This window comes from Aquarana catesbeiana, linkage group LG02 (genome assembly GCF_042186555.1).
Source record: "Aquarana catesbeiana isolate 2022-GZ linkage group LG02, ASM4218655v1, whole genome shotgun sequence".
Classification (NCBI taxonomy): Eukaryota; Metazoa; Chordata; class Amphibia; order Anura; family Ranidae; genus Aquarana; species Aquarana catesbeiana.
The window spans coordinates 121,555,068-121,581,736 of NC_133325.1; the positions used below are offsets into that span (position 1 = coordinate 121,555,068).

The 26,669-nt window shown below is 41.7% G+C and overlaps 1 protein-coding gene across 2 annotated transcripts in view; it reads left to right on the top strand.

The window, feature by feature from the left end:
- ATP8A2 (ATPase phospholipid transporting 8A2) overlaps positions 1-26,669 on the top strand; it is a 1,045,467-nt gene that overhangs the window by 239,862 nt on the left and 778,936 nt on the right. For both annotated transcript variants that reach the window (XM_073613412.1, XM_073613413.1), the window contains exons 8-11: positions 7,051-7,120; positions 19,144-19,271; positions 19,459-19,570; positions 21,677-21,842. In XM_073613412.1, the coding sequence (XP_073469513.1) occupies positions 7,051-7,120; positions 19,144-19,271; positions 19,459-19,570; positions 21,677-21,842 (476 nt within the window). The remainder of the gene's footprint in view (positions 1-7,050; positions 7,121-19,143; positions 19,272-19,458; positions 19,571-21,676; positions 21,843-26,669) is intronic.

Here is a 26,669-nt window from a genome sequence, read left to right on the forward strand (position 1 = left end):
GGGATTATGATGTTGGGCTGTTTTTCAGGGGTTGGGCTAGGCCCCTTGGTTCCAGTGAAGGGAACTCTTAAGGTGTCAGCATATGAAGACACTTTGGATAATTTTATGGTCCCGACTTTTTGGGGATAGTTTGGAAATGTCCCCTCCCTGCTCCAACATGACTGCACACCAGTGCACAAAGCAAGGTCCATAAAGACATGGATGGGCGAGTTTGGGGTGGTGGAACTTGACTGGCAAAGCTGCTGGCCTTGCCTTGTCCCTGAAGACTTACTGAGTGAGTGGGTTGGTCACACTGTACACCTGGAGCTCAATCATTTGCATAAGTCACTGGGCACATGAATTTCCTGTTACCTCTTACTTTAAACGTATATGTTGCTTTTCTTCCACGCAATTGCAATATATCTAAAAATAGGCAGGGAGGTTCAGTCCTCCTGTACTGGGTACCTCTCAGCTCACTTTCTATTAATGGCTCTAGGACTGTTTGCAGCACACCTACTGACTTTTCTAATATCTGCAGCTTGAAGTCATGTTACCCTCAACTTTTGAAGTCTATTCTGTCCTTGGAGTCTTCCTTAGCGCCTTTCAACTGAGCTCTTTACCACGGTCATGTAAGACGTTATGGCCCAAATCACACAGTCATTTGCCGATTATGATCTCAGAGGCTACAAGAGTGCCCTCTGCTGCAATTTCTATATCTGATTAACCTGCAGTCTTGATGGCTTTTGAGTCATTAGCTGCAGGAACTGATGAGCCTACCCTTCAGGAGTCTACTGCTCCTCAGAAGTGCAGTACTGCAATTTACTGCTTTGGCTTTTACTGAAGCAGTGTGCACCACTCTAATGCCCTGTACACAAGACCGGTTTTGCCGTCAAAATAAACTCTTAAGGTTTTTCCAACGGAATTCTGCTTAAGCTGTCTTGCATACACACGGTCACACCAAATTCCGACTGTCAAGAACGCGGCGACGAACAACACGTACAACGTCTCCTACTTGCTTCAGAGCATGCGTCATTTTTGGTATGTCGGAACAGCATATAGATGACGGTTTTCCTGATAGGAATTTGATTCTTCGGAAAAATATAGAACATGTTCTCTATCTAAGTCCGTCTGAATTTTCGACTTAAAAAGTCAGATGGGGCATACACACGGTCGGAATATACGATGAAAAGCTCCCATCTGACTTTTTCTGTCGGAAATTCCGACCGTGTGTACGGGGCATAAGAATCAAGAGGATCAGTCTGTTGCTTCTACCCCTGCTATCTCCAGACTGGGGTTGTTTAAAACTCCTAAGGCCACAAAGACTTTCCCTTTGCACCCAACTTCCAACTGTTTATCTGTGGAGTTTGAAAGCATATTAATAAGGTATCTGCTTCTTCCAAGCACTTATAAGCCCTGTATGTGATTGAGGATTTGTACAGGAGTGGTTCATTTCCACTGTGGATCCAGCTGTGTCTTGTCTTAATAAGATACTTACTATACTGATGCAGGATGCACCTGTCTTCAAGTACCTTACCAATGAGAAGTTGGAAGTCAGTACTAAAGCTTTATTCTCTCTGGCAAGTCCTGCCTAAGGATGAGCTCCGGCGTGTTCGCACACTCCACGTGCAGAGCCCGCCAGGAAGTCGGCACGGCGCTGCGCTAATCACAGGCAGTGAGACGTTTTCTCGATGTGCGGCTGCAGAGATCGGGAAATGTCTCACTGCCTGTGATTAGCGCAGCGCCGCGCCGACTTCCTGGTGGGCTCTGCACGTGGAGTGTGCGATCATGCCAGAGCTCATCCTTAGCTCCTGTCCTCCTCCTGAACCTGGCTTTGACTTTACTGTCAAACCATATCACTTCTGTGGTTCACCCCTTGCTTATGGAGCATGCAGAGCAGATGGCTGTAGCATTAAAGTTCAGTTGTGATGGTTGGCTGGAAGCTAATCACTTTGTAGTGCTGTATTGTGAAGCCTTTGTGCAAGAAGCATTTGATCTGCATGGCCTTCAAGGAACAAACTCTCATAGGACTGGCTCTTGATAATATTAACAAGGATGCTACTTGTTGCAAAAGCTCATATCTTCCTTGGATAAAGGAAACCGACTTTTGTGAATCACCTATTTTGTTTCTTCACTTCCCCGACCTCCACATTGAGACCACAAGGCTCCAAGTCCACCTTCAAGAGCTGACACTCAAAGTCTGCCAAATCCTCAGACAAGCCTTCAGCAGCATGTAGGTGTGCCCCTACTTTCCAGAGTGAAATGACGTATGTTACCCTTTGTGGTTGACTGGACAACTTGTATCTCAAAAACTTTGGTGCAGAAGGTGGTGTCCCAAGGCTCCCTGTATGGTGTACCCCTCCCCCGTTTTTTACCTCCAGTTCCTGTGGCAGAAAGTCTTCAGGGTTCATACTTCAATCTGTTCAAAATGCCTAAACTCAAAGGACACATCCACCCCATTTTGGATCTCAGAACTCTTGTGAGGATGCTTACCTTCATGACGCCATCTTCTTAGTGCATCACATTAATATGTAAATACGTTACATTTCAAAGTTTCAACACAGTTACACTTTAAAAATGCACTAGGCAGCAGTGCAGGGATGTGAACTGGACAAATAGAAATACATGAGATTTTTATTTGTAATGCATTCGTATGCTATAAAGTGCATGTTTACTGTATGACAGAAAATTGTGAGGGGCCCTTATGGATATTGTGTATAGTCTCTCTTTAAGTTCATCATAATACAGAAAGATAGTATTTTCTGCTGTGTTTTGTCTCTGCATTGTGGTGGCATTATCCTTCATTTTGTGTACTCCCATTACATTGCATGACATGGGTTCATCTGTGTTTGTGTGAAAAGCCTGTGTGCCTTGGCCTGATTTATGATACCTGGAGGAATGGAAAAAAAAGTGTTGTGTATATCATCCAATCAGCACTACTTTTTTTTGACCTGCCTGAAAAAAAAAGAAAATTGTAGCCTATTGGTTGCACAAATGCACAATCTCCTTTAGTTTTATTAAATCAGCCCATGGTTCTTCGTAACTGAATCTTTCCTTTTTCACGTGTCTTGTAAAGTTCATATAATAAAGTAATTTACTTAATTAGTCAACTTTGTAAATTATACTCATTACTTTAATTTTTGCTCTTTGCCTGTAAAGTCTCTTGAAGTTCATTGTTTCTAGTGGGAAATGTTCACAGTTTATTTGCTTCTATGTGTAAAGTTTATGAATGCTATAGTTTCAATGGAATATTCCTAATAGGTTATGAATACTACTACTAAAATGAAGCTGTGGCCAGGCTATGAACCTACATATTCTTAAAGAGGAACTGCAGTCTGCTTACACAATTTGTAATAAAAACTTTGCCATTCTGAAGCTTCCCTCCAACCACTTTGCATATTATTTTATATATACTGTGATTCTGTACTTGCCAAATATGCTGCAGAAATCTCCCTTCACTGAGTCTGGCTGCAGCCATTTTAACTGTGGGCAACTGAAGCTGCTGCCTGTTCACTTCCTGGATTTACACAGACACACAGAGAGGCACAGCCCCAGCTCTGCAGCCCTGCAGCTCTCATTGGCCCTCTTATGACTCATCCCCCCTCCCTTCCTGGCAAACTCTCACAAGAGTGAGTGAGAGAGAGAGATGTGCATGGTGTCATCACAAGCCTAGGCTAATGACCATACAAGAAACAGGAAGTGGGCTGTATAAGGTATTTACTGGCAGAAAAAAAGTTTTACTATCCAAAGTTAAAACAACAAGTGCAGAAGATTTAATAGTTGGAAAGATAAAAAAATGACTGAGGTCCACTTTAACTGCTTCTGGAAATTGGGCACAAATGAACTCTAACAATTTCAAAAGCACACCTAGGGCATATCTCCTATGCCCTGCTAATTTTTTTTCCCACTGTTGCCACCCCCGGCTGCTATTGATGGCAAATCCTATTTCTCCTGTGTAAAATTACACTTACAGATTTTGGTAGATATTTATGTTGCAAATTAGGGATACAGTTACTTGAAAGCCAGTCTCTCTCTCTTTTAGCAAAGTCTATGTGACAGGTGTACAGTGTATTTGCGACCCATGCGCCTTTAATCCTTGGCAGCCAACTGTGCACAGGTCTGCAATTTATCACCGAAGATGAGACAGATTTTCATTTTAAGCGGATGCAGAATTAAGAATTGAGTAGGGTCAGGTTTCATTAAGTTCGCTGTTCTACATTACAGCACCTAAGGGAGTAATTTATGACTCAGACTGTAACCTTGTATTAAATCTATTCCAAATCTTTCTCACTGATTCTGGTTAGCATTGCATTGTTGTGCAACATAATTGTTAAATGCCCCCCCATTGTCTGCAAGTATTATTACAGTGTAACTAATGGCAAAACTTTTCTTGTTTTCAGTTTGGATAGAATGAGGAAGAGTTATAGCCTGTCCAAAACAGGAAGTGGGAGGAAATCCTTCCAAAGTGAGAAAATCCTGGTGTGTCACTAGTGTCCCCATTGGAAGATTTCACCTCTATTAGTGTTCTGATGTCAACCCAAAATTTGGGATTTTCTTTTACTTTCATTTTGATGATAACAGTAAACAGGAAAAATAGAGAGTGTGAATATCCCTTAGGCTCTTTTCACACTAACCGACTTTAAATTTGTGTGATTTTCAGTGCAACTTTGGAGTCCAACTTTGATAAGACTTTTACACTTTCTGGCATTGAAGTCGTGTCAAAGTTGAATCGAAGTGCAGGAACCTTTTCTGAAGTGGCACCGACTTCAGTAGGGAAGTAGTAATTGGAATGGCTCTCCTAGAGATACATGGCATTTCACATGTTCTGCGACTTTGGGTCTTACAAGTTGGATCCTAAGGCTGGCCATACACGGAGCAAATTTCTTTCCTGCAACCATGGGTTGCAGGAAAGCAATTCGCTAGATTCCCCCATCAACACAGACAGTGCTGATGCTGGAATCCCTCCTGACTAGCCATTGTCTTCTCCTGGCGATGGATGCTGTACATGCCGGGAGAAGACAGTGATTTTCACTAGTGGCTTAAGCAGCTGCTTGCCACAATCGCAAGAGAATCCGGCAGGCTGGTTGTACCCAAGTTGATCGGTCGATCAACTTGCTACATTCAGCCTTTCCATTATTGGTCTGAATCTCGGCCGGTTCCTGGTGAATCAGCCGAGATTCAAACCATGTAAGGCCGGCCTGAGTCGCACAAGTGTGAAGGCCTGGTTCACACCTATGCAGTTTGCATATTCCCGGTGCATTTTGTGTTTTTCAATACACATTTTTGATCCATTGAACTCTATGGAACCAAAAACCAGAAAAAAGTCCCTGGCCCTTTCCATAAAATGCACAGATGTGAACTACATCCATAGGAAACCATGTTAAATGGACTGTAGTGTGTTTCTGCAAAACTGAAAATGCACTAAAAAATGCATAATTGTGAACCAGGGCTAATGGGGACACAGCAATAAAAACTGACAGGTGTTCTGATCTCCCACCACTACCATCCAAACCTAAAAAAAAAAAAATGTTGCCTTTCGTTACACTTTCAGAAACACATTACAACATTACAATGTAATAACTTTATTTCTTTTTTTTTTTGTTTCCTAAATGTTTAACTTTATTTCTATATTGTATGCTCTCTATTTCTTCACATGTAGGTTCAAGGGAATTGATCTACATGTGACATGCATCAACTTTTTAAATACATTTTTTCCCTATTAACCCTTAGTAACCTCTACTCGTTCCACCCCTTCTCCCCATAGCTATTATTTTTCTGCTGATTATTTGTTCTCTCTTTTTTTCCAATAATATTAAAACTTTTTTGTTTTCGTTTTGTTTGTTAATATTTTCAGAGTTGGATGACATTAAAACCATTTTTCTTTTTTTATGAGATGCATTTACTATAACTTACATGCTCTTGCTATTTTAACTATTCTTCTCCTCACTTCTTGCTCTGCTAACTGTGTCTCAGCCACGGGGGGCCCCCATGTGCCTGTTGGGACTTATGGAGTCTTACCAGAGTCTCCAGTTTGTGCGCACTCCCGTTTAGAACTACAGCTTTATGTGTAGCTGTTCCCAGCACCACACACAGGTAGAGCAAGAAGGACACAGAGTCAAGCCATACCTTGCCTCCAGCACCACAACAGTGACTGAAATTTGTCGACATGGCTTTGGTTCTGTGTCCCTTTAAAAAAATGTGCACTTTTATTTAGATTGTAAATTACTTTGCCATAATTTGTATCTTAAATGTGATTTTAGTGTCATGAACAGGACAGGTATTAAAATAAAATGTGCATTTTTTAATCTACTGTCACTAACTATTGACTATGAATTGCTGAACAGTGCTTGCTACAGAAGTCAGCAGGGGCTTGCTTTAAACTTTATTACTGCTTATTAGGAAAAAGTAAATAATTAAATGTCCATAGCCTAGCCACAGGATCACTTTATTTTAGCCTTAAATAACTCAAAGTTCCCTGAACATCAGGTCAGCTTATCGATCAAGGGTGAAATTGGGAAGCTTATTTCAACCCTTAGACTTTCTATAGACATCAGATGATGGTTGGAACTTCCGACCGCTGTGCACAGTAATGTTATAGAATCATTGTGGCATTGACTTATGTGATTGTATACATCATTGCCTCTTTTGCACTTAGCAATCTCCCTGCACAGGATTTACTTTCATATAATAATGATTGCTTGGAAATTGAATTTCAGAGTAAGAAACTAATTCAATACTGACTCCAAAATTTGATAAATCCCTAGATGAACATTCTGCATTGTATAGCTTTGAACAATCATGAATATTATTTTTATTCTAAGTAAAATGAACTGCTTTGTGCCCCATTGTAGAGGGAAGGATGAGTCTCTGTGATTATACAAGAAAAGTTGGGGGAGAGGAGGCTGTAGTACACAAAAAGAACCATTCACATTTTCTTAGTAACCAGTACTAGTGTTTACAGTTCTACTGCTAAAAAAATCCCCCAAACCTTTGATTCAAAACCAAAGTTTGTAATTCTCTTGTTGTGTGTCTATTTCTACATTTCTTGCTGACGCTGTTTTGTTCTGCCTACAGTGAGCCACAAGCAATGTGTTACATTGAAACATCCAATCTCGATGGTGAAACTAATTTAAAAATACGTCAGGTACTATAAATATGTTTTCCTCAATTCTCTTTCTTTTCCTTCTCTACTTCTCTACTCTCCTCCAATCGTCTGATTCCTTCATACACCTCCCCTGTCTCCCTTTAAATTATATTCTTATTGTCTCTCTTTACCCTCCTCACATTGCTCTTTACCTTCTTTGTTTCCTAAGCTTGTCATCGAGTGTATAACGGGGAGACTAAAGAACTTTTTATTCTACTGACGACTGGTCACATCATCTCATAAGCTCTTCCTCTGACCTTAACTATGAACAGGCCCTTCAAGCTCAGTAGTCAATAAGTAAAGATGCCACCTTGACTTATCCATATATATATATATATATATATATATATATATATATATATATATATATATATATATATATAGAATCACAAATGGTTTGTTGGGTGGCAGGGGCCTTAGTGGGCACAAAACCAGACAACACAATACTTACATCAAAATCTTACACACTTTTATTAGAATATGCAGATAAAATACTAAATCCAGGCCATCAAATATGGATTTGATGGCCTGAATTTAGGCCATCAAACAACACATTGGACCAAAATTCACTTTGTACACAGTAATGACAGTATTATAATCCTCCCCAAAGGGAAGGCATACATTGTAACTACAACAGACAGATGCCTGTTCAAATACCCGATGTGTTTCAAGACATGCGCTTTCTCTGGGGTAACAAACTGGATACCATGTCATAGTCAGGAATAACATAGCGAACAGCAACTAGCCTGAGATCAAGTAATTAAAGTGTTACTAAAGGTAAAAATATGTTTTTATTAAAATAACAAGGATGTTATACTCATTGCTACGGGGGCACACCATGCGTGCTCACTCCCAAGCAGTGCGTGTATTATGGAACCACGTTCCATAGACACACATAGCAGGACTTAGCCCTGGCCCCTGCCTCCTCCTCGCTGCATTTGATTGACAGCAGCTGGAGCCAATGACTCCTGCACGAGTCACTGTGTGAAAAAGGAAGTGAGGGGAGAAGAGATGCAGCCGTGCACAGCTCTGGGTCTCTTCTCCCCTCTCTTCCCCTTCACACAGACAGGACAGGAAACTAATACAATAGTTTGCCTTAAATTGGTTCTACAGGCAGATAAAAAACCTTCTGTGTGCAGCAGCCCCCAGCCTCCCTAATACTTACCTGGAGGAGGGAGGGGCCATGATCGCCAGCGAGGGACCCGAGAAGAGGAGGATCTGGGCTGCTCTGTGCAAAACCATTACACAGAGCATGTAAGTATAACATGTTTGTTATTTAAAAAAAAAAAAAAATGAGACTTTAATATCACTTTAATGCGGGGAATGCATTAAGGTAAAACATTTTTTGGCTTTAGAACCACTTTAAAAGCATAGTGATACATGTGAGGAGATCTGATCCTTCACCAGAGAAATGGGGGGAACTCAACCAGACTAACGCAGAGTTCTCCTCAGGAATGCTTCAACTTAAGTATATTCGGGTCCATCGGGCAGCATGGCTAGCCACCACCATCCAAACAGGGAGGCAGGCTGCTGCATATTGTTCACGATTGGGGTCGGGCACCGATGTAGTGCTTTTTCCATACACCTTGATTTATCCGCCTTAAAGCATTCTAAAATATGGAAGGTTACTGGCTCATACTTTAAAGTATAAGCCGAAATTATTGGACAAGTGTGCGTGCCATATAATCCAAACTGTAATTTTACAAATTGTACTTTATGGAGTTGTCCTGTGCATTGCCGGTACACAGAATTCCACCAGAAATGTCATCTCCTGCTCATGTGATTGGCTGCCTCATTTTCCCAGCAATTTTTTGCTATTATTTCAACCCTGCATAGTGTGCTTTAGCCACAACACATAATGATGCACAGATGTGAATGTGCTGTGTATTGCAGTGTGCTTCAGTGCAAAAAATTGTGCATTGCATTTTTGTATGTCGAGGCCCATGGGCCCAGTCACAAAAAGCTGCCTTAATACAATGTGCTTCAAGGCACAAAAATTTGTGAATTAGTGGATATATGTTAGAGCAGGAATGAGCCCTAAATAGCAAAGGGAGAACTGCCTTTTTTTTTTTTGCAAAAAAAGTGGAACTGTTTTTATGTATGTTGAGGCACATTGTGGGCCCATTAGCAATGAACTGCCTAAACCCAAAGCACTTCAAGACACAAAAAAAAGCATACAGTAGATGAATGTGCACATGGTATACACATGAATAAGCTCTAACTGGCTAGGGGAGGATTGCCTTTTTTGCAAAAAAAGTGGAGTTACAGTTGGCTTCCCTCCCATCTGCATTATTCTGCATTTTTTTTTCTTTATTTCTCTAGGCAGGTGCGTTCACGTGTGCTGCTTTTCCCATCAATAAACCTTTTAATGCATACCGATCCATCAAAAAACAGGCTACACAGATGTGAACTAGTGCCATTAAAAAACTGGTCCTTAAAAAATAGGCTTACTGCCATCCCAAAGGAGTGGTTGTAAACGCAGGCTGATTAGACGTGGTGCCTCTTTTCTGAAAAACAGACAATTCTGATGAATGTCACCTCTGGGGATATAAGATTTCAAATCCACCATGGTAACAAGTTGTTTATTACAAAACCAGCGCCTTCTTTCGATATAAATAACTTTGAAGCACCCTGCCAGGTTATAAAAGAATTATAACAATATGTATGTGCCTCCTTATAATCACCCAATAAATTATCAAGAAGCAGACCCTCATTTGTCATTTCCGCAGATTGAACAAGTGTGATTTGCCTGGGCTAAACATAAAAGTGTTTTATGCATAATCCAGCGGAAAGCAATTAAATGTAATCACTACGTATTTGGCATTTGTCATTTTTTAAACATTTTAAAGATGTAGATAAAATTAGTGTTACGGTGTGTTGTCATTTGTTCTTAATTGAACCCCAATGCACATACACCGTGTGCACAGATGTGAATGTGCTGCTTGTTGCATTGCAAAGAAATATGCAAGAGCTGGATTAAATAATTTGGGGCACATTGTGTGCCCCTTTATAATGAGCTGCCCAAACACAATGTGCTCAAGCACAACATTTTTATGTTTTTAGTGTGATTTAATGTGCAAACATTATAGTATGAATGAGCCCTAACTAGTAAAGAGAGGATTGGAGTTTTTGCAACAAAAGTGCATGAGTTTTGCTATAGATAAATAGACAAGTGTAATTGAACCCCAGTTTGGCTTCCCCCTACCCATTTGAATAGTTCTGCATTTTTTTTTTTTGTGAGCAGGTGCAATGACATGTGCTGCTGCTATTCCCATTGATAGGCCTTTTAATGCATCAAAAACAATTAGGACATTTTTCAGCTGAGACACATCAATGCACTATACATATGTGAACTAGTAGCATTAAAAAGATGGCAAACCCGTACACATGAGTAAAGCCAGGTACACACTAGAATTTTTTTTCCATTCAAAACAGTGGGCTGAATGAAAAAGAACTGAGAAATCGACATACTAACACTAGTGATGTTAGTGCAGCGATCTCTCCTGCTGTGCTAATGTATTCTGACAGGGGGTCTGTCCCCCTACCAGAGCACACTGATCAGTGCTCACAGCCATTAACTGCCAGTGATGATTGGATGCTGGTTGGATGCCAGTTGGATGAATGTATTCCAGCATGCCCATTCGACAGAAGTGGTCGTGAGACCGGCTTCTGTAGAACAGACAGCTGTACACATGGGCCGAAAGTCAGCCTGTTCCTGCCGAACCGACCAGCTTCAGCCGATTTTCGGCCCGTGTGTACAAGGCTTTAATTGTGTTTAACCGATTGCCGACCAGCCACCGAAGTTATACTGCGGCAGGTTGGCTTGGCTGCGCAAATTGCTCTAGATTTGCGCAGCCAAATACTTTAATGGTTATAGCAGGCGCGCACGTCGCCAGAAACCGATGCGCGTGGCCAGCGGCCGCACTGTCTGCTGGCCACCTGCGATTGCTCCATAGAGAGCCAGAACGGGGATCTGTCAATGTAAACAAACAGATCCTCGTTCTGCAAGAAAAAGAACCGATGCTCCAGGTGTATAAAGATAAGGCTGATTGGAGTATCTTGCAGAGTGCTAGCCCCGGCCCGCCTCCTTGGGAAACTTGGAAAGAAGAAAGAAATGGCTGCACATCCAGAACTTCCGATTGCCTTTTATTTTGTTTCACAAAGATAACACCAAACTGTGGTCACGTAGACGCGTTTCACACATACATCTTGTGCGTAATAAGCACAAGATGTATGTGTGAAACGCTTTCACATGACCCCAGTTTGGTGTCTTTGGTGTTATCTTTGTGAAACAAAATAAAAGGCAATCAGAAGTTCTGGATGTGCAGCCATTTCTTTCCAAGATCCTCGTTCTGACAAGGGACTAGAGCGAGATTGTCTGTTCCTAGTGATTAGGAACAGCAATCTCTCTCTACTCCCAGTCAGTCCCCTCTCCTACAGTTAGATACACCTCCCTAGGGAACACTTAACCCCTTCATCACCCCCTAGTGTTAACCTCTTCCCTGCCAATGTCATTTATACAGTGATCAGTGGCTATTTTTTGCTCTGATCACTGTAATAATGTCACTGATCCCAAAAAAAGTGTCAAAAGTGGCCGATCTATCCACCACAATGTTGCAGTCAAGCTAAAAATCGATGATCGCCATTACTATTAAAAAAAAATATATATATATAATAAAAATGCCATAAATATATTCCCTATTTTGTAGACGCTATAACTTTTGCGCAACCAATCAATATACGCTTATTGTGTTTTTTTTTTTTTAATTATATTTTTTTTTGGATATTTATTATAGCAAAAAGTAAAAAATATTGGGGGTTTTTTTTTTTTCAAAATTATCAGCATTTTTTTATCGCGCAAAAAATAAAAACCACAGAGGTGATCAAATGCCGCCAAAAGAAAGCTATATTTGTGGCAAAAAAGGACCTCAATTTTGTTTGTGTACAGCGTCGCACGACCGCGCAATTGTCAGTTAAACTGACGCAGTGCCGTATCGCAAAAATGGCCTGGTCATTAAGGGGGTGAATCCTTCCGGGGGCTGAAGTGATTAAACATATTTTAAGGTCTTATTCACACCAGATGCAGTGGGATGCATTTTTTACTGCTTTGCAACTCCATAGACCATCGAAATCCAGGTTATATTATGGGCATAGTTTACACTATTACAGTGCATTGAAAAAAGTACAGTACACATAACAGCACGGAGAAAGAAGATGGAAGCGACTTCAAAGGAAATGCAAGCTTTAGGAGAAATGCACACCAAATGTATGCAAATGCCCCTAAAAAACGTGTCAAATGCGCATGCAAAAACCCGCAATAGGTGTGCAATTTCTGGTGTAAATGGGCCCTTAAACTCATAGGTGGGATTGGACCTTCACTCTTATGTCCTGTACACATGGTCGGACATTGATCGGACATTCCGACAACAAAATCCATGGATTTTTTCCAACGGATGTTGACTCAAACTTGTCTTGCATACACACGGTCACACAAAGTTGTCGGAAAATCCGATCATTCTGAACGCGGTGGCATAAAACACGTACGTCGGGACTATAAACGGGGCAGTAGCCTATAGCTTTCGTCTCTTAATTTATTCTGACCATGCGTGGCACTTTGTGCGTCGGATTTGTGTACACACAATCGTAATTTCTGACAACGGATTTTGTTGTCAGAAAATTTTATAGCAAGCTCTCAAACTTTGTCGGAAATTCCTATGGAAAATGTGTGATGGGGCCTACACACGGTCGGAATTTCCAGCAACAAGGTCCTATCACACATTTTCCATCGGAAAATCCTATCGTGTGTACAGGACATTATGCTTACTATAGATTCTACTGTTAATGTGATCATTTAAAAATATCTTGCAAAACTTATTACAAAAAAGACAAAGGCTTCTCTATATAATCATTGCCCTCTAAAGAACGATCTTCCTTGCATCGCTTTTCTGAGGGCTTTTGACAAATGCTGAGGAGGCGATATGTTGCCTCCTCACGACTGTTTTAACCCCTCAAAGCCTGCATCTCCATACCCCCAACGGCGTCACTTGACAGGTGGTACCACCCACCAAACGCAACACCAGGTAAACTTATTACTACACTGCAAAGCATTGAGGCTGTGGTGAATATGCAAGCCCGTCCAATCACCTTTGCAGCTTAGGGGAGATCGGTGAATTCTGAACCGGCTGAATTCACAGGTATCAGATATACTGGTCCTTTACAAACAGGCTTGCCCTCATCCCCAGCAGTGATTGTAACTGCAGACTGCATGATTACTGTGTAGCTGGCGTTACTTTTCTGGATTTTAAAAAAACAAAAAAGAACTGACGTCTGATGAATGTCACCTCTGGGGATACAACATTTCAAATCCACCATGGTAAGTTGTTTACATAAAAACCAGCTCCATCTTTCGATATGATTAATCTTGAAGCACCCTGCCAGGGTATAAAAGAATTATAACAATATGTATGTGCCTCCTTATAATCACCCAATAAATTATCCAGAAGCAGACCCTCATTTGTCTTTCCCGCAGATTGGGGCTGAACAAGTCTGATTTGCCTGGGCCAAACATAAAATTGTTTTATACTCAACCCAGCAGAAAGCAGTCATAAGTAATTGCTAGGTTTTTTTTTCCTGGCATTTGTCTTTTTTTTATGCATTTTAAGGATGTCAATACATTTAATGTTATTCTGTATAGGAGATATAGTATTATTAAACTGCTTGATTATAAGAGTTCATATAACTGAATCCATGCTTGCGGGCTCAAACACCTCTTTAGCATATGCAGAAACACACACACAAATGTTCACAAAAACAAACAACATTTTTTTTTCTTGTTCAATATTTTTATTATATTGGTAGAACAGTGTACAGTCATTATTCATATCAGTCCAAAAGCAGGTAGCTATAGACTCTTATAGCCATACCTCCCAACTGTCCCTGATTTCGAGGGACTGTTCCTAATTAGGAACAAAGTCCCTCTGACCCCCTTTCCTCCTCTTTTTCCCTCATTTTGGTCTGATCATATAGTTGTATAAAAAATGCACTTTTTATCTTTCAAAAAGTGTTTCCCGGTGCTAAACCTTTCATCCAATTTCTAAATGGCTGCATTTGTATACTTCAAAAGCCAGTATAAAGGAATAGTAGTGGTTAAAAAAAGCACTTGTGGGTTTAATAAATAGTTTTATTGTATAATTCTCCAATTTGGAAAGGAGAAAACATGGACTTTTGCGGTGCCAACAATACAACAATATATATAAAAAAATATAAATTTTATTGTTACAGAAACCATAAAATGACAATCTTAAAAACTTGAACACATGTTGTGCAAAACAAACCTCCCTTGAAAGCCTACCCTGGGATATATGACACCAGCCCATCACACAAAGTTACATAAAGACACAATTCTTATGCCGCATACACATGGTCAGACTTTCCGATGGGAAATGTTGAATGTGAGCTTGTTGGCTGAAAGTTCGACCTTGTGTATGCTCCATCGAACATTTGTTGTTGGACTTTCCGCCAACAAATGTTGGCTAGCAGGTTCTCAAATTTTCCGGCAACAAAACTTTGTTGTCGGACTTTCCGATCGTGTGTACGTTTTGATCATTTGTCGCACAAAAGTTCATGCATGCTCGGAACCAAGTACGAGCCGGAAGCGCTCGGTCTTGTCAAACTAGCGTTCATAATGGAGATATCACATGACTATTGAACTTCCTTTTTATTGGCTCGCCGTACGTCTTGTACGTCACTACGTTCATAATTGTTGGCCAACATTTGTGTGACCGTGTGTATGCAAGACAAGTTGGAGCCAACAACCTTCAAACAAAATTCTATGGTTTTGTTGTCAGAAAGTTTGATCGTGTGTACGGGGCATTAGTCCCAATTGATAGGTGGGTGTCCTCCAGTTGCTTAATTCCCCAACATGTTTCTGGGGATAACCCACTTCTTCAGGAGGTAAGGGGGGCAAGTCAACAAAGACCAGCACCAAACAAGGGAGGGCACAATGGTCTGGTTAGACACACATGTCAAATGCACCCTGGGGGCAGGTGTGGGAGTAACAAATGGCGGCAGTCACATATACAATTAATCGAGTATCAACAAAATACTCCAGTCAGTCAAAATCTGAACAGTGGCTAGTAAGGGCCAGTGGGATAGAGGATTTTAGTCATAAAATAATCCAAGATCACCTGGCCTCTCAGGAGTACATCTTTTCTCCTTTCCAAATTCTCCTTTAAGGGGGCGTGGCAGAAGGTGTGTCCTATGCCTACATACTTTTGCTAATAGGTGTCCTTCGTTCCCATCTCAAAATGTTGGGAAGTATGTTATAACAGTAAGTTCAAACAAAATTTTCCATATAATCTAACATCTTTAAAAGCAATAACACTTGGAGCAATACACACAGTGGTAAATATTAGATATACAAACGGGTGTAAACTGCATTTTTTTTGCCAAATCTTTGTTATGATTATTTACCTACCCTTAAATTGCAAAGTCTCACTTTAGGCTTCCTTCACACTTTCTGTTCTGATGGCATGGTGGGATCCAGGAAGGTGCTGGGGGGGGGGGGGCTATGCCCCCCCCCCCCCTCCCCAGATTTTAGTTATCGGTATATTTTGACAATGGCCCTACTGTCAGAATACAATAGCACAGCATGGAGGATTCCTCCATCCATCTCACTTGAGTGGTTAATGGAAAAAAAAACTGATCCATGTATGGCCAGTGTAAGACAGTTGTTTTTTGCTTGAGCCAGCTCTCTTGAAAAACACGTTTATTCTTTTTCTGTTTTTTTATTCCACTCAATTTTACCTTCCCATCACTTGCCGACAACATATGTAGCTGGAAGAATTTAGAATATAATCCTTGTATAATACAACTTGAGCTTCTCTGGCAGCAAAACAGTCAACGCTTTTGCTGATTCCAAATCCCCGGAACACACGATTTTGAGCCAGTGTCTGAAAGTAGCGCCAATTCAGTAAACGCCAACAAGTATAACTCTGGCTTCCCTTAGATCTTAAGAGGCTTAGTAAAGGAAAAGTGACCGTGTTTCCTTTATCTGCTAAGGCATGCTAGAGCACAAAAAGCAAACTCATATGATTTCACTGGGCTGTCCCAAACATGGCTCAGTAAAAAGTATTATACTGTGTTCTGGCATCTTCTACCACATTTGTATCTGCATGTATGGTTCTAGTGTTATTTCGATATAGGGGCAAAAAGGGTATTTGCTGCACGCTCACCAGGAAAGGGGGATTACAAAAAATACTTAGAGGCAATGACACCTTAACTCTCATAGATAACCCATTTGTTATTAATTTTATTTTACAAGGATGATAAATATACACAAAGCACCGTACAAATACTAAATTGGGGGCTTTCATTACCTTGCAGACATTAATACGGCATACAAAGATCTGGCCACTGCTAGAGCAGGCTCATGAAACATAATATGGTGGTTGCCCATTCATCCCAGTACTGAGCCCACCTCCTGAGAACACCTTCTAGTAGCAGTTGAAAGTGGCTTCCTCAACATCACATTATGCTACACACACTGGTTGGTCTGATGTGTGCCAATGAAAAACTCTAAAGGACAAGTATTGCATCTGGTATACTATTTTTGTACGAACTGCATAAACTAGAGCAGGGGTCTCTAAACGTTCTAAGCAAGGAGCCAGTTTACTGTCCTTAAGACTTTAGGAGGGCTGGATTGAGGCCAGTGGTAGTAGAAAATGCCTCAGACTTGGTGGTCAGTGGGGGTAAAATAATTTCATAACGCCTGTGGGCAGATTGATTTATATTAGTGGAAAGAAAAATCTCCATTGTGGGTGTCAGTGGGAGGAATAGTGTGCCATTGTTGGTATCAGTGGGAAGAATAGTGCCCCATCTTTGGTATTAGTGGGAGGAACAGTGCCCCATCATTGGTGTTAGTGGGAGAATTAGTGCCCCATCATTGGTATTAGTGGGAGGAACAGTGCCCCATCATTGGTATTAGTGGGGCGAATAGTGCCCCATCATTGGTATAAGTGGGGTGAATAGTGCACAATCATTACTTGGAAGATTAATGCCTTGGTGGTCAGTGGGGGTAAAATAATTTCATAACGCCTGTGGGCAGATTGATTTATATTAGTGGAAAGAAAAATCTCCATTGTGGGTGTCAGTGGGAGGAATAGTGTGCCATTGTTGGTATCAGTGGGAAGAATAGTGCCCCATCTTTGGTATTAGTGGGAGGAACAGTGCCCCATCATTGGTGTTAGTGGGAGAATTAGTGCCCCATCATTGGTATTAGTGGGAGGAACAGTGCCCCATCATTGGTATTAGTGGGGCGAATAGTGCCCCATCATTGGTATAAGTGGGGTGAATAGTGCACAATCATTACTTGGAAGATTAATGCCTTGGTGGTCAGTGGGGGTAAAATAATTTCATAACGCCTGTGGGCAGATTGATTTATATTAGTGGAAAGAATAATCTCCATTGTTGGTGTCAGTGGGAGGAATAGTGTGCCATCGTTGGTATTAGTGGGAGGAACAGTGCCCCATCATTGGTGTTAGTGGGAGAATTAGTGCCCCATCGTTGGTATTAGTGGGAGGAACAGTGCCCCATCATTGGTATTAGTGGGAGGAATAGTGCCCCATCATTGGTATTAGTGGGATGAATAGTGCCCTGTAATTGGTAGTAGTTGGAAAATGAATGCCCCGTCATTGGTATTAGTGGGAGGAATAGTGCCCCATCATTGGTATTAGTGGGAGGAATAATGCCCCATTACTGGTGTCAGTGGGAGAAATAGTGCCCCATCTATAGTATCAGTGGAAGGTTTAGTGTTCCATTGTTGGTGACAGTGGGAGGAATAGTGCCCCTGTCAGGTCCCTCACTTACCAGACAGGTGAGTCCGCTTGGGCAGAGGGTAGGCTCCCTTACGTATCCGATTCGGGGCCCCTGATAGAGCAGACAGGAAGCCCGCGAATACGGAGTGGTATGAGGGCCTGGTGTTTGGATCCTGGAGAAAGGTGGTCTTTCAAGCAGCAGGTAGAACTCAGGAATACTGGAACTGATGCTGAGCAGGAGCTTATCAGGCTGGCCACACACAGGCAGAGGTCGGCAACGGGCTGGCAGCAAAGGTACAAAGGGAGCAGGCAGAAGCAAGGTCAAACAAGCCGGGGTCGGGTTCAGGCAGCAGTCAAGGAAGTCCAAAAGGCAAGCCGGGTCACAACGGGTCAAACTTCAGAGATACGGAGCACAGAGAGGATCACGGAACTAGACACAGAGCTGTTAATCAGGCAGCACCGAACAGGGATAGAGGCAGACTTAAATAGGCCGATTGGCACCAAAACACCGCGCTCGTGCACGCGCCGATTCGCCAAAGCGCCCCCGCACGCACCCGAGCGCGCCCCCGAACACCGGCGTGCACGCCAACACTACCAGGCACGCCCGCGGTAACGCCCATAGGCGAACGCGCGTAAGCACGCCCGGACGCCACCCTGCACGCCACGGCCGGCCAGATCAGACACGCCAGTGCCCCCAGGAACACGCGCCCCAGCACGCACAGGAACACATGCACCAACACTGCCCGGCGCGCACCGGCGCCCAACCAGGTAACCTCTCTGACAGCCCCATGGTTGGTGACAGTGGGAGAAATAGTGCCCCATCTATGGTGTCAGTGGACGGTATAGTGCCCCATTGTTGGTGACAGTGGGAGGAATAGTGCCCCATGGTTGGTGACAGTGGGAGGAATAGTGCTTTGTATCAGTGGGAGGAATATTGCCCTGAGGGCCAGATAAAGGCAAGCAATATCCAGCCTGTGGGCCGCAGTTTGGAGACCGCTGGACTAGAGCACCTAAAACATCTGCAGTGAAAATGTTATCCTTTAAATATTTTATGTAGTAAAAGCTCATAGCAGCCAATCATTTTGCTGAAATATGATTACTGACTGGTTACATTTCAGTAATTGTACTTTGCTACTGAATAAGCCATAAAAAGTGCTTATTGTAGTGACTTCTTTAATTATATTTTATATTTTGTTAATTTGTTCTTAGGGTTTACCAGCCACAGCGGCTCTACAATCCCTTGATGACCTGGTAAAGATCACGGGAAGGATTGAGTGCGAGGGGCCAAATCGCCATCTGTATGACTTTACTGGAAACCTACGACTTGAAAGCAGCAGGTCAGTTGAGGATTTTTGTGAGTACAAATTATAGAGCTGACTAGGCAGAGTTGTTATCCTGTCACTTTCTTGAGAGTGAGCGCAATCAGAAATAGCATCACAGCAGTTTGTTATAAGGCGATCAATATTGTTGTTTTTATTGCTGGGAACGCATTCTGATCACTACTAATAGTTTTTCTTGTTTTAGCCCAGTTGCTGTTGGACCTGAACAGATCTTGTTACGAGGGGCCCAGATCAGGAACACTCAGTGGGTTGTGGGGATTGTTGTGTACACAGGACATGACAGCAAGCTCATGCAGGTAACGCCACTGATAATTCTTGAATTTTTTAGAAAAAATATTATATAAACAGTGGATATAAAAAGTCTACACACCCCTGTTAAAATGTCAGGTTTCTGTAATGTAAAAAAATGAGACAAAAATACTTTCCAAACTTTTTCCACCTTTTAATGTGACCTATAAACTGTACAACTCAGTTGAACAACAAACTGAAATCTTTTAGGGGGAAGTAAAACTAAAAAACTAAAATAATATGGTTGCATAAGAGTGCACACCCTTAAACTAATACTTTGTTGAAGCACTATTTGATATTATTACAGCACTCAGGATTTTTGGGTACGAGTCTATCAGCATGGCACATCTTGACTTGGCAATATCTGCCCACTCTTCTTTGCAAAAAATCTCCAAATCTGTCAGATTGCGAGGGCATCTCGTGGGCAGAGCCCTCTTCAGATCACCCCACAGATTTTCAATCGGATTCAGGTCTGGGCTCTGGCTGGGCCATTCCAAAACTTTAATCTTCTGTTAAAGACATTCCTTTGTTGATTTTGATGTATGCTTTGGGTCGTTGTCATGCTGAAAGATGAAGTTTCTCTTTATGTTCAGCTTTCTAGCAGAAGCCTCAAGGTTTTGTGCCAATATTGACTGGTATTTGGAACTGTTCATAATTCCCTCTACCTTGGCTAAGGCCCCTGTTCCAGCTGAAAAAAAACAGCCCCAAAAACATGATGCTGCCACCACCATGCTTCACTGTGGGTATGGGGTTCTTTTGGTGATGTGCAGTATTGTTTTTGCACAAAACATATCTTTTGGAATTGTGGCCAAAAAGTTTGACTTTGGTTTCATCAGACCATAACACGTTTTCCCACATGCTTTTGGGAGAGTTTTTGCTGATGAAGGAGGTGTGGCCTTGCCTCCGAAACGCGATCTGTTCGGCCAGCACAGTGGTACGCGGTAACAAGGTTTGACAGCCCTGGAACATCTCCGCGCCGGCATCTTCCCGAGTCTCCTCGAGGCTTCAGCTCCCGCTGACACACGATACTCGCTGCTGTCATCCAAGGCTTCCTCCGTTTCTTACATTGCTTCACCTAACATGTCTTTCCCTATTGAGCACCATGTGAGTGTGTTAAACTTTTTGCTACTTGTTATTTAAACGATACGATATATAATAACACACATAGCTTGGACTTGATGGACTTGTGTCTTTTTTCAACCTCACCTACTATGTAACTATGTAACTATGATACTGCACTAGAAGTGGCTTGGCGCTTCTCTCTTTTCCTGGCCCTTTTGTTTCTACAGTCTCCGGGTCTTAAGCCTCTGCCTGAAGCAGCCTCGCCACCAGTAGCAGTTAAACACCACAGACTTTTTTACTTAATTGATCCTCAAAGACTCTTATTAGGATTGTTTTCTATTTACCACTTGGACAGATTTTTCATAACTAATCGGTAATATTTATGTGCTATATACACTACTCTGAAGTCTTTAGGTTTTAGCGCTGAGCTTTACACTGGCAGGTGTATTTAACATGAGTTTGAATATGATTGCTCAATTCTGAACACCGCTGCATCCCCAGTTATAAGAGGGTGTGCACACTTATGCAACCACATTATTTTATTTAATTATTTTATTTGTTTTTCAATTGAGTTGCACAGGTTATAGGTCACATTAAAGGTGGAAAAAGTTCTGAAATTATTTATCTTTGTCTAATGTTTTTGCATCACAGAAACCTGACATTTTAACAGAGGTGCATAGACTTTTTATATCCACTGTATGTGATCCTGTACTGGAGAGTCGCCCTGTAGCAGTAAAGCTGCTATGGGGTGAATGGCAAGTGGTTCATTTCTCCCGTGAACTTGTGTTGTGTTTAAGCAGCATATTTAAATGAATAGGCTGCCAAATAACCTGAACAGATAAAAAAATGAATGTGCAGCATTTTTTTCAATGCAGCGCAGCACAGCGGAGGAGTTTTGAGCTGTCATTGAAAAAAATGACACGGCAATGCACTACCATATGTAACACACATTAATTTGCATTTCGCTAAGGTGTGCATTCGTTCATGTGTTACCACACTGTAAATGGGCTTCTTAAGGTAAATCTTATTTTATTTTATTTTTTTAAAATCAGAATTCAACCAAAGCACCTCTGAAGAGATCCAATGTAGAGAAAGTAACCAACATACAGATCTTGGTTTTGTTCTGCATCCTCCTGGTCATGGCGCTGGTCAGCTCTGTCGGGGCCTTGTTATGGAACAGGAAGTATGGAGAAACCAACTGGTATCTGGGGAGCAGTGGTGAGTCCATATGCTGTGTATCATGTGCTGCTTTCTTCCCAAATCATTGAAAAGGTGGTTTCAGCTCCAACATCCTGTGTATGGCACAGGCAAGTGTTGCATTTTTTTTTGGTGGTCATTAAATGATAACACCTAGCCCGGTACAGTCAGAGCAAGAGATCTATAAATCTTGCACACTATCTCTACTGCTCAGGCAGTGGGCATACAAAGCCTATTGTGTATGCATAAATGAAACATGCAGCATTGTTTGTTCCACCTTTGTTAGCATTCTATGTTATTGTCTAAATAGAATCATTGTGACACTATCGCTTAAAGCAACCTGGAAGCCTACTAGCATGTGTTAATTGTGATAGTTCACATGGTGTATCTGTTTTTTCTTAACAACTTGGTATTGATTTTGAATTCTACAAGCTAAGTATCGAAGCTTCAGATTATCATAAAACTCATTCTGCAAACATTGTCACATAAAACATTCCAAGGACAACAGCAGAATATAGAGTATTGCTAATGAAATCATAGTACTAATGTGGGCCATACATGTAACAATAAGATTGTTGAATATAACCTTCTTCATGATGAGCAAATGATATCTTTCAGAAATCACTAGAGTTAGGGGGTGTAATAATGAATGTTTTTACCCAAGATACACACATGGAAACACTGATGAGGCAGTACAGCTAGCCTTGCTGTACCGTGCCCGAGCCCCACTAGTACAAAAGTGGGGCCTGGGCACCTGCAGAGCAGGAGGAACAACTGTACTGCCCTATTATCCTCTTATGTCTCCCCCATGCAGTGCTGCTTGCTTTTACTCCTCTTTTTCCCCCCAGAAGTGCTACAGGTGGATTGGTTCTTGTATCAGCCCACCCCCCTGCTGTCTAGGCCCCGTGTGCCCCTTTGCATTGCAGCACTTCCGGCTTCCCTCCTCTTCTCTCACACCGCTTGCTGCTGAGGGTGCACAGATGGATTGTTTCAGGATGGAGAACAGGGGAAGGGGCAGGTAAATATTTCATATTTACTAGCCCTTTCCTTTCCTGAATGAACACAGCAATCAGTGCTTACTATGCTTCAGTTTGTAAATGAACAGGAGGCCTCAGAGTGCTTCCTATTCATTCATATATGCAGCTGAAGCTGCAGAGAAAAGGGACTGATTAATCTATGTTCTCAGTCCCTTTCTCAGTCTCAAATGTGATATATCAGAGGTCCGGTTCAACTCCTGATATGTCACCAAAGTTCCCCCAACAGGTCAGTTAGAAATGTAAAATATTAGTAATAATAATTATAAATAAATACATAAAAAAAAAGAATTCTAAAAAAAAAATGTAAAAAAAAAAAAAAAAATCATTAAAAAAAATTAAGGACTCGTTCACATGTGCTTTGCTCTCTGAAGAGCAATCAACATTTGGATTGCTCTTCAAAAAGCATTTTATAGGTGGTGAGAGGCATATTACATCCCTGCCCTGCATAATACACCGATCAGCGCTGCTGGCTATATCTGGCAGCACTGATTATGTGTACATTTTCCAACAGGCTGGTTGTATAGTAGTTGATCAGTAGATCGACGTCTGCACAACCAGCGTTCTTATGCATGGATTGAAATTTGTCTGGTCCCTGCTGAACCAGCCAAATTTCAATCCATGTATGGCTGGCTTAGATGTATTTAAATCTGCTAGTATATCTAATACTCCCCTTCCCCAGACTGACAATGCTGCTACAGAGACGTGTCTCTGTGCTCCTTCATCCAGAGTGGGGGTGCTCTAATACAAAAAGTGTGTTACCAACCAGCTCACCAAGTGAAAGAAGTAAGATTAAAAAAAAACAAACAAAAAAAAAAACGCAAATGCAGCCACTACATCTAATGACTGGTAAACTGCAATATATTACTGTAGCCTCTTTTGGGGGGTTATGACAAATGTCTCTCACCAAACAGAATATTGTAGGTAAATCCGTAAGTAAATAGGAGAACCAGAACCTTCGCTAAGTGGAAGAGTGAGTTTGATAATAAAGTTGTCAGTGCCGCCACCCAGGACAGGACCTCTGTGAACAGAGGGGATACCCTTCCTGTGAAATTAACCAGTTATCTAATTTATTTATTTTATTTATTTCAGGTACTTACTGTATATAGCGCTGTCAATTTAGGCAGTTCTTTACATTGTACATTCACATCAGTCCCTGCCCTCAAGGAGCTTACAATCTAAGGTCCTTAACTCACATTCGTACATACACCTACTAGGGCCAATTTAGACAGGATCCAATTAACTTACCAGTATGTCTTTGAAGTATCTATTCAAAGTAATTGGAAGAAGAGGAACTACTGCAACCAGCATAAAGTATTAACCAAAATGATATAGATACACACAAAATAATACAAGCTTTACATAAGAAAAGATTGAGAATAGTACATACATCCAGTGTGCAAACAGACATTATCAGCAAAGGACCCGGCAAGAGTCCTGGTGAAATTGTGCACATAGACCTGGGTATATATAGTTAATAATAGAGATACCTCCAGATGAATGTTGCAACAAAGTCCAGTTACAGGGGCCCCTGAGGATGATCACTATGCAGCGTTTGCCTTGGTGTTGGAGACCTGAAGATAAGATCTGCAGTGATGCGTAGACTCTCCAGACATTGTCCAACTAGCCCGGAATGCAGCTTTTCACCAGCAGGAAATGTGGCATTGCACCCAAACTCAGAGTCCGCCTATCTACTGAGCACTTAATCCCTAGTAGTGTCTAATCTGTCATGCAACTGGGTCTCTAACTACCAGAAGTGGATGTCCGATGCCTAACCTGGCTCTAGTCTGTGCTGGTTATTGGGCCTTAAACTAGCTATAGAATCACAGACCATAAGGGACAGGGTTAACTAGACTAACAGGAGCTACATATAAACTATTTTGCAATTAACAGATTAATTTACTAATTAACTGGAAGGTGACCACTACACACATATAGTAACACAGACCTAGCTTGTTTGAGCTAATAACAATAGGGCAGAGATAAGTTTGTCACAAGAATTTAAATACACACTCAAGTAGCTATGGGCAGCTGCAGTTAAACTATTAGAACATAGGTATACTTGTGTCCTCTTCTGTTCTGTTCTGTTCTGGGTGAAAATACAGCAGCACTTGAAGCCCCATTGTGTATAAGGTCATGTGGCTCAGTTCTCTCTCTCTCTCTCTCTCTCTCTCTCTTTACTCTCTCTCTCTCCTTACTCTTTCTGGGGTTTCTGACCCAGACACCCAGAGACAGGAATTGACGTGACGTGTAGATCCCTACATTACATTTTTTGATCTTGACCGCCCACAGTACATTTACATCATGACTTTGATGTTAAATACCGTTATTATGGCAGCAGCTAGCTTCCATAACCCCGGTATCATTTTGTACCGATGCTCTACAAGATAAAAGTGGTCCCAGCGGGAGAGGTTCCCCTCCCGCCGCTTCCTACATATTTCCGAGCTTACCAAAGGTAAGTCCGAAAACCGACTGATGGCTAGGCAGGAAGTCGAATGAGGGCAAGACAGTCCCCACTCGGCTCTATGCCTTTGGAGGGACAGAGCGATGTCTGACGTCACTTCCTTCTCTCGAGTTTAAAGTGATTGTTAAGGCAGCAGTTTTTTTTATCTTAATGCATTCTGTGCATTAAGATAAAAAGCCTTTTGTGTCCAGCAGCCTTCCTCAGCCCCCCTAAAACGTACCTGAGGTCCATCCAGATCCAGCGATGTTGCACGAGAGACTCGGTTGTCCGGGACTCCCCTCTTAATTGGCTGAAACAGCAGCGTGGCAACATTGGCCCCCGCTGCTGTCAATCAAATACTTTAATTAATTAAATACTTTCAATCTAATTGCTGACCCTCCCACAACACAAGAGATTCCTCCCATATTAAAAAGAGGGGGATGGGTTTCTATTTTTGTATGGAGCAATTCTCTTGAATGGAGCAATTGTTATATGCACATGATCTTAGAATCAGCATTATAAAATAGACAACTTAGGCTTACCCATATGGAGTCCCAGCACTACATAATGTACTCTGAGGGATCGCTGTGCAGCATCTATCCTAAGTTCATTTGTCTATTGTGGCCTAGACCGCCTTGCAGGGATCGCACATGGCACTAGATCAAAGCCTGGAACGCACGCTGTTGTACAGAGCCTATTCGCGGCTATGTCACTTCCTGTTTATCTCTCAGCGGCATTTTGGAGTAGTCCAGCGCTAGAGTTCTAACCTACATTGTGAGGTATCATGCAATTGTTAGAGTAAGAGCAATAGCAAAAGCACTAGACCTCCTCTGTAACTCTAAACTGGTAACCTGTAAAAAAGTTTAAAGCGTCACCTATGGAGTTTTTTTAAGTACCATAGTTTGACGCCATTCAACGAGCAACGATATTTATCTATTTACTCGGCATAACATCATTTTCACATTATACAAAAAATTTGGCTAACTTTAATGAATAAAAAAAACAAAAACAAAAAAAAAACACTAAAGTGTATTTTTTCCAAAAACAATGTGTTTGAGTCTAGGTTCACATCTATGCAGCTGCGCTTGCTGCATTTTTTAGGCACATATGTGCATTTTGCGTGTGTAAACCAGCATTTTTATGCATTTTTGCATGCAGTTTTCATGCATTTTGCATTGAAAACTGCATGCTTTCTCTTTAAACGCACTGTAAAACACACTGTCTAGAGCAGCATCCTTAGCAACCGATGAGTCATCAGCTGTTCCCCACCAAAAGGTGAATGTAAAAAATAAAATAAAAACTGCCGGCAAAAAAATTCACGAAAAAAAAAAAACTACGTGGGGGTCCCCCCCCCCCCCCAGGGCCATACCG